Source organism: Buceros rhinoceros, unplaced genomic scaffold (assembly GCF_000710305.1).
Source record: "Buceros rhinoceros silvestris isolate BGI_N320 unplaced genomic scaffold, ASM71030v1 scaffold16736, whole genome shotgun sequence".
Classification (NCBI taxonomy): domain Eukaryota; kingdom Metazoa; phylum Chordata; class Aves; order Bucerotiformes; family Bucerotidae; genus Buceros; species Buceros rhinoceros.
The window spans coordinates 25,506-34,670 of NW_010416115.1; the positions used below are offsets into that span (position 1 = coordinate 25,506).

The window sequence follows — 9,165 nt, forward strand, 5'->3', positions numbered from 1 at the left end:
TACCTGTTCTCCTCCCCTACCAAGAGCTGTGGAGCCTGTGGGCCAGGGCTGGTAGGAGGTGAGCTGGGAGGGTGGGTGGGCTTCACATCTCAGAGGCTGAAGAGGATCTGAGGGCTCCCCAGGGCCTATCTGTCCTAGAGCTATGTCCTGTGCAGCCAGGCCTTGGGTCCCAGCAAGTTCAGACTAGGTAAGGACTAGAGGAAAGGAGGAATTGGGGGGAGGGAGGGGACAGACCCTATACCACCCACCTCCCTGCAATTCCACTGCTGCCTGCACTGAGCACTTGGTTTGGTTCCCTCTGGAGATCCTTGTCTGGGACTCTCTGTGGCTCCTGGTGCTGCAGAAATCATGGACTGGCTCATTTGCAAAGCCACCAAGGTGCTAAGTGATGGCAATATCTTTGCTTTGCAGTCGGACTGTTTTTCTTAAAGTACTTGCCTCTGCTGATTCAACTGTGTTCTCAATGAGTGAAAAGTGATGACTTAGAGTGGCTGTTGCCTTCCTGAAGTAGCTAATAAATGACTTTCCATTTTAGTCAGTAAAGTGACCCCTTTTCTCAGAGGAATTACTTTGTTGTTAATTCTCTAAAGAAAATGAGCTTTGCCTGGATCCGAGCTGTGAGCTGCTCTAGCTCTGCTTACTGAATCGCAGTGACATGAAAGTGTTCTGAGTGGGAGGACGTGCAGGTTATTCTTTGAGCTCTTTTGTCTTCTGCCTTACCAGCTAATTCATACCACGGGGGCTGTGCTTCCTTTGGTATTTGTGTCCGTCCCAGGGGACTAGCTGCCAATAACACCTATCCCTGAGCCTGGGTGTCCAACATCCCAGTATTTCCATGCAAAACCAGCCAAATTCCTCTGAGTACAACTTTGTCTTTCATAGACTTCAAGTTTTAATAATGTTTTGTGAGAATATTTAAATGACAGCATCAGTGTGGAAGGATGTTGTGATTATGAACGCACTTTGAAGCTGTGTCCCACGTTAGTCTTAAGTCTAAGTATTAGGCGCAGGCCATTCCCTTAAATTTGCATTTGAGAGTCTGTTCCTAAAAGTTGGTGCTTTTGATGGGCTTTCTTCATATGCTGGCTTGAAAAGGCACTCTGCAAATGGCATGTTTAACGTGCAGGTTTTGCTGCTTTTCAGAGCAGTCTAATGACCAGAAAGAAAAACGTACTGCTCATGTCATCTTCCCTATGTGTCAGCCAGCAATGGAGCACTTAATACTGTACTGGTGGGAAGGAGATTGCTGTGCATATTATTGTCCTTCTATCCCTACACAGAAGGTACATTCTAAACAGCAAATAGAAAGCAGTAACATGGCTGGATTTAGGTGTTTTCTTCCTGGTGTTGCGCTGCAGACCAGTTAAGAGTTCCCCTTCAGAATGACCCAGCTTCATGTTTCTCAGCAGCAGCAGCCTGTGTCTGGGCTATGTGACTGAATCAGGGGAGTCAAACAAGTGGAAATGGAAAAGTGCAGTAACTGGGATAAATCGCTGTGTGGGATACATTCCGTGTGCCTCTAACTCATCATCCTGTAAGTGTCATTTGTCACCTTTGAGGAGTCCTGGAAACAGCAGCCCTAATGATAATGAATGCTTATTTTACTAATGGTAACAGCCTGAATGCAGGGAAGGAGCTTTCTGGGCGGTTGTGCTGAAAAATGTTATCATTTATTTACCTTCTGCAGGTGAGATGGGTTGCAGTCATTTGACTCTCCCATATGGACTGCAGCTGCCTGCCTTTGCTTCTCAGATCTCTAACGAGTGGGGAGGCTTAAGGCTCATGTTGAGACTCATCCCAAGGCTCACTTTATGTACACCTTAAGCTTGACATCAACCAGAACTGCTGTTGGAAGAAGTGTTCTTTGCTTTGATTGTCACATCCTGTCCTCAGGCTGCTTCAGCCTTCATGTGGCTGTGAGCTGTGCTGGTCAGCTTAATTTGGTGTAGGAAGAAGGGACTTCCATCCCCACTCTCCTCCCTGCTGATCATATCAGCACAGTTCACAAGCCCAACAGCCATGGTTATCTATATGCTTTTTCTTTTAAACCCAACATGCTTTGCAGATTCTTAATCATGTGAGACTGAATGTAGAACTGCAGGCACTAGTGGCTGGGGAGGATAAACATGTTACCTTCTTATTAGCAGTTTCCATCTGTGCTGTTGGAGACATATGAAGCAATAGTTTTGATCTACTGTTGGCAAAATGTTTAGTACAGGTTTTATGCCTTGCTGGTCTTGTGCAGCTCTGCACACTAGGTTGCAGATAAGGCTGCTGGGATTCTGTGTTTTCTTGATCCCTTCTTTCAAGATTTTGACGTTCATGTAGTCTGCCCATGCTTCCAACTGCACAACCACTGCAGCTCTCCCAGGATTGCTGAGGAAAAGGCTAAGGAGCCTGTTTGTTTTTTCTTCCTTACTTTGGTAAAAAATGCTGCAGTTCAGCCACTTTCCCTGGGAATTGGAGGTCATTGCAATTGGCTGGTTGGGACTGACACACTTTGACTAAACCAGAGATCATGGGTGGAGCCAGCATCCAAACACACTCAAAGTTGGGGTTTTTTGTAATAGATCTAGCTTGACTGCCCTGGAGACGTTCTTTCTGCTTCTCCCTGGAAGTGCGGTGTCCCTGGGAGGTATCCAGCCTGCCAGTGCCCCCTTCTGGTGTGACTGCTGGCTCCTGCTTCCCTGCCTCTCCCCTTCCAAGAGCTGGTGAGGGTTTGGTGATGCAGTTTCATAACGTGGCAGCCTCTCTAGGGCACAGGAAAAGCAGATGGTCCATTTGTACAGTGTTTCCTCACAAGGCAGCAGTCGTGCTGTGTGGAACTCCTGAGGCTTTTGTATCGAGAACTTGAGGGAGGGAAAAAAACCCCCACACCTTAATTACTGCAACATCCAAGTCATAATTCTCCCTACAAAACCAGTCTGTCACTGTGCATTACTGTTCTCATCTGGTCTTGCTGTGGTTGTAGTGTCTCTTTAGTTTAATTGTCTAAATGGAAATGTGCAAGTGACCAAATCTTTTAATCAATTAAAGTGAGAATGGGGACTGATACTGTCTGACACTGGACTGCGGTACAGTTGCCAGGCAAGCCTGATTTGATTATGTTTCCTGGCTCAGTGTCTAAAGCCTAATCAATTATTGTGCAGAGATAGAACAGCTAAATAAGTTTTAAATTAATAGGGTTTATTATTTTTGCATCTGAGGAGGAGGCAAAGCAGTGAAATATCCTGGAAAGAATGTGATTCATATTTCTTCTATAACTTTGTTTTATACCTGTACTTGAGGACTTCTGCTTTAGCTTGTACATTAAACAGCTGAAGTTCTGTCCAGATGATCTAAATAAGTGTGTGGCCAAAAGCCAGTGATCACAGTAAGCCCTGCAAAAGAGATTAAAAATTAATCTCTCATAGGAGAGGTACTTAAGGTCATTAAAAATTAAACTGAAAACATAGATTAAAACAAAAGCTTCATCTCATTAAGTAACTTGACTCCAGAGGTTAAATTCTCCAGCGAAATGTGAACTATTATGATATCAAAGGAATTGGCACTGCATGTTTGTAAAACTTGGAAGCTGAAAGCTCAGTCTCCTTGTGTCTCTAGCCACCAGCCCTTGTTCTGCTCAGTTCATACTTTTTTCCCATGGTTTCAATTTGGTTAGCTTGTTTACAAAATTAATATACTGTGACCCAAGGTTCAGAGTTTCCTTCAGATGTGATTCTTCACTGCTTTGACCTCTGGGCCTGTCTGGCTTCCAGGAGGTCTTGAAATAACCATGTCAGTGGGGTGGGGGACAGGACATAATAGGATATACCTAGTTCATGCTCCTGTCAATGGTAAAAAAAAGTCTTTAGTACCTTTATATTCTTCTCTGGCAGCACTGCAATAATCTGAGATGTTCCTAGATGATGTTAATGTGGTTCATCAGGTGAGACAAGAGCAGACACTGGTGACTGTCTTGGCTGGGTATGTATGTGCTAGCTCACACGAGCATTGGCACTTTGCGGTGCTGGCAGTGCTGTTGATGCTTGATGTTTGCAGGGTGGAATTGCATCATCAGCTGCGCAGGGGGGTTCTCTATTAGTTTGCCGCTTTTGTCAAGTTGGGCACAAAAGTGTGGGGGTAAGGTCACAGTAAATGCCCTTTGTCCCCAAAGCAGTATCTGCCATGTGAGAGTTTTCAGCTTACACTGAGCAGTGGGCTGTATTTTCATTCTTGCCATGCAAAAGGGTTATGATGGGAAGAAAGTTCCTGCCAGCAACTTCCTGACATTGAAATCTGTGCTTTTCATCTTCTAGCAGCGTGTGTTTTCCTAGTCTTGGACTTGACAAAGGCTTTTTGTAGTTGTCATTACTAGTTTACATATTTATCGCATCAGTTGTGAATATAAGCAGAATATTGGCTATTAAATGCTCACATGTCTGGATAGTTCCTGCAGGTATTTCGTGAACTGGTACCCAGTTAAAGTAATCAGTAATGTGATGGAGTGATTATGAACTTCGTACATCTTGACATTCAGGGTAGTTTTGAAATAGTCTTTGAGACTGCGCTGAGCGTGGTCCTGCTGGGAAGGAATGAAATATTTTAAGGGAAACACAGGGCAGAATTCTGGGAGATGCTCAGCATTGCCTGCCATCTAGAAACTGTGCTCTTAAAAGTGAACATTTCTTAGAGTTGGGATGCAGTTATTCAGCACGGGGTATCTTTAATCCTTAAGATTTCAGAAGTGTGAGTTAGAAAAGAATAACAATCATTTAGGTTGGAAAAGAACTTTAAGATCGAGTGCAACCATTAACCCAGCACAGCCAGGTCACTTTTAAACCATGTCCCTCAGCACCACATCGACATGTCTGTTGCCCTCATCCCTGGAAGGGTTTTCTACCACTGCCCTGGGCAGCCTAGTGTGTTTATTAAACAGTTTAAGTGTTAATCTCAAGGATTGTTAGATGCTAATAATTAATAGCTGTCCAGTTTGCATCAAGAGCCTATTGATTTTCTGCCAAGTGCCCCATTAAATATACAAGGGACAATTTATGTAGTTAAACATGTAAGAGTTTTATAAATGACTTTCATAGTTGGCATTCAGAAAACTTTCCATGTTAGGAAAGAAAAGAAATTAAAAAAGCGAATCTGTTTTAGCTTAAAGGGTCTTAGAGATGGTAAAGTAGCTTGAAAGCAGCGTTTGAATCTTTTCTTTTGAAGTGGATGAAGAAATGTTTGGGCCAATGGGCTGTTTTTATTGATACCAGGTTAGAATTTGTGTGGTTCAGCACTGACAAAGTGTGGAGCGGCAGGTCTTTCTTGCTTGGAGATGTCAGTGGGAGTCTTTTGATTGTCTTCAGTGAGCACTGGACCTGCTGCTCTCTTCAGAGCCAGTGCTTCCCTCTCTTTTCTTCTTCAGTAAAATGCTGGGTGTTGTGTCCTAATGCCCATGTAGCTGGAAGGCTCAGTACAGTAGGTAACCTTGTGCTCTCTGCAGCTGGCTTCCAGAGATGGTGGAGAGCAGTGGAGCAAGCAGATCAGATGGTCAGAAAGCGGAGTTTCAGGAGTGTATATTGCTTGATCTTGTGTTCTTCTCCAGAGCTGTGTTAATCCAGTAGTGCTCTTTTGAAAGACACTGCAAAACATGCTACTCTTCTGGTAATAAATTATTCTGTGAGCTGCAGTATTATTGGTAAGGGAAAAGTGGAGGACCTTTTGCAGCATATTTTGGAAAAAAAGCAGTAGACAGAACAAGGAGGTGAGAGCTCAAATTAGTTGATTTTCTTAGAGTGATACTTAAAAGCTGAACTGGCTTGTCTCAAAAGAACATTTTATTGTTTGCATTTGGGTTTCAGTCCTGCAGTAGCCAGCAGCTTTCAGAAGTGGTGAGAAGCCCTTGTTGAGTAAAGCTGGTGTCACGAAAAGGGAGGCCAGGAAGATATATAGACCTGATTATTAAAATTCCTGGCTTGGAAGGGGGGGTTTCCAAACCCTTTACAATTCGTCCAGTCTACTAGCTATCCAAGAAAGACAAAATCCTGACACTCAACCTGCCTACCATGCTCCCATTGGGGAGAAAGGGGAACCTCCCCAAGTTCTTTACAACTTGACCAGCCTGCCAGGCTCATGCTGGCAGCATCACTGAAACCAAAGTCCCTCTTGGCAGCCCCCAGGATTGAAGGATCTTTGCCTGACATATTCAGGGACCCTCACTAGCAGTGACACTAAGACAAATCCCTTCAGTATTAAATCAACAATATAATTTTATTGTGTAAATACATGACAAAATGCAGGTTCAAATGATACCTGTGAGTATTGACTGCAAAATGGATTTAGAACGAACACTAAACACACACAAAAAACTAAATACACAAGCAAACCTAAACACTAATAATTATTTAATAGCTAGCCTGATGTCAGTGTTCAAGTGTGCAGAACACACAGCTCTTACCCAATAGGCATCCCTATGAGGGGGGAGAAGTTAGGCTCAGCCCGTCAACTGGTCCCAAAGTTTTGGTGGTGGTCTTCTGTTCCAAAATCCCCCTTTCATTCGCCACTTTTATATTCTTTCTATATTTTTAGGTGGAGTTAGAATCTATGACTACAGAAATTCATTTTATTCTGATTGGATTAAAAATCTCTTGCTTCACATTTAAAGGTCCAGGTGTTAAAGCATAGGGCGCATGCCCAGTGGGGAGTGGTTGCACCTTGGAGGCGGGTGGCCTTTGGGATGGAGGTGTGTTTTTGTGTTATAATGACATTGTAATGAGCAAAGTTCGGTTAAAGGACACAATTTCACCATCTTTGGCACAGCAGTTGTGAGCCATCTTTCTTGATAGCAGCTATGCAGTTTTTCATAGCAGTCCATCATTATCTTGGTAACAGAGGAGGGCTGTAAACCTTTGTATTATCCCGTTCTCCATTGCAGAGATCCAGCACATTCTGCTTGGCCAGGATGGGCCTTACCCATGGCAACCGCATTCCATTCTCAGGATCAGCAAACTGCTTCATAGCCGCTTCATGGCTGGTCTTTTTGTCAAGGGCTGGGCCTTACCCATGGCAACCGCATTCCATTCTCAGGATCAGCAAACTGCTTCATAGCCGCTTCATGGCTGCTCTTTGTGTCAAGGCCTAAACTAAAATCTGAGAAGCAGTGCTTCTCTCACCTCCCCACTATCTGTTCTTTTCCCACAGTTGGGAGGTGAACCAGCTCCACCAGCAATTCGTCTCTGGCATACTGCAGAGTTCTCAGGCTCTTCGTAGAGTTTGAAATCATTTGCCCTCATCTGTCCTGTTACTAGAGCATTACCTGAAGACTGGGTTAGAAACAAATTCTGTCCTTAGGGTGGCAGTTGGCACCTTTGCAATGGAACTAGAAATGGCTTAAGAACTTCCTTTTCTAGTGCTTTACACAGCTGTAGTCAGAAGAGGAGGTAGAACCAGTTTTCCGTTCTTTACAGCAGTCGCTCTGTCTGCAGAGCATCATTTTGGCTTAGAGGCCTTTTATTTGTGACTCAGAATAGGTATGTTTAACACAAACTGAAGGTCTAGTCTTCATTCTGGGGAGACCAGAGCCTGGGAGGAGAGGGGTATGAGAATGGTTTTCAAAGATGATATCTGAAAGTTGTCAGAAGCAGAATATTGCTGTGAATTTCTTGTTGGTTTTAATATTATAAAACAATGAAGTCCCCAGGGTGACAGATGGGTTCTTCCATGTGCATTATAAAAGCAGTGAATGACTCTCTCTTCAGGCATCATACAAATCCAGTGGGCACGGAGTGGCGATGGAAGATGGACCAACCTGAAAGGATCTTGCAGGAGGCTCTTGAGAACCATCAGAGTATGATCAAGCAGTTCAAAGGTAACTCTTCCCCTTTCTTCCCCATTAATGATGCTTTTGGAGGGTAACCAGCAGTAGCATCTTCAGAACAGAGAGGAAAATGTTCTGGTCATCTGTGGAATGCTGGGAAGGAGGCATGAGCTGTATGATATTAAAGATGGGTGAGAAGAAACCCTTGTGGCACAGGTACTGTCTTCTGCCTTGTTTTTTGACATTAGAACATGATTCAGTCATTGGGTATCTACTGCTGCCTTGAGGGAGTGAAATTGCCTCTTGGACATCTTGGTAGTTGTCATTATCCTTTCAGTGTGTACAGAGGCTTCTGCAGTGGTTAAAGCTGACTGGATGATGAGGAATCTTGATTCTTATGTAAAGGTGAGGGCAGGTAGAAAGCAGAAGGAATCGACTTCTAACCTCATAGGAAATGCACTGCCCAGTCTTAATCCCTGGGAGCTTTTGTGGTAGCTCTGAAGCTTCTAGATAGCATTTTTCTTGTCAATGAGAGAACAGCAGCATTCGGGGTATTTTCAGGAATTTTTCGGTGCATCTGCTGTGACTGAATCTGTAGTTACAGCCTCTCTGAAAAGTACCGTATTTTGCTTCCCCTAGGAACTCCTTGTGAGTTTATTTATTCATTAGGTATCTCTTTATCTAGATGTTTGGGTTTTTAATTTTTTCCCAAATGTGGTAAACTTGGTGTTACTCTGCCAGGGTCAGCTTTGTGTGTGGGGAAGGCTGCCCAGCTTGGCAGGACAGCTCTAGGACTCTGCTCTTCCTAACTGACAGTGGAGGCTGTGTGAGCAGCAGGAACAGAATGAAGCATCCCTAAACTGCAAGATGAGCCTCAATCTTGGCTGTCACTTTGGGAACCTGATTGTTTATGTTGGCTGTGCACAGAGAACCCAATGGATTAAATGTGGCAGGCAAAAATCCCTGTCTGTTAGCAGTGTTCCTCTGTCTCATTTGCTGGAGTTATATGATCGGCAGAAAAATAAGTTACAGCCTCAGGACCACTTTCATCAGTGGTTGGTTTGGATAATCTTGCACTCTCAGACCAGCAGCTCCTGGGAAGCCAGTTCCCTGGGAGCTCCCATGCTGAACTGGGTAGGGAGCAGCTGGTATAACTGGACCTAGCCACACTCTGCCTGTTGCACTGACACAGTCTGGCCTGAATCACAGCTCTGGAGCTTGTCCAGGAGAAAGCAGTAAGGAAGTGCAGGTCTTGGTATTTCTTTGCGCCGCAGCAGCATGGGAAGGGTGCAGCAGCGCAGCCTAATGGGCTGGGCCAGAGCTGCTGCATGGTGTCGTGGCTGCCCGTTAACTCAGCTGGTGGAACACAGTGC

The 9,165-nt window shown here is 44.4% G+C and overlaps 1 protein-coding gene across 1 annotated transcript in view; it reads left to right on the plus strand.

The window, feature by feature from the left end:
- The window catches only part of TYW1 (tRNA-yW synthesizing protein 1 homolog (S. cerevisiae)), an 81,509-nt gene that overhangs the window by 24,547 nt on the left and 47,797 nt on the right, over positions 1–9,165 (plus strand). Inside the window, exon 10 of the mRNA XM_010137696.1 lies at positions 7,734–7,843. Coding sequence (XP_010135998.1) covers positions 7,734–7,843 — 110 coding nt within the window. The remainder of the gene's footprint in view (positions 1–7,733; positions 7,844–9,165) is intronic.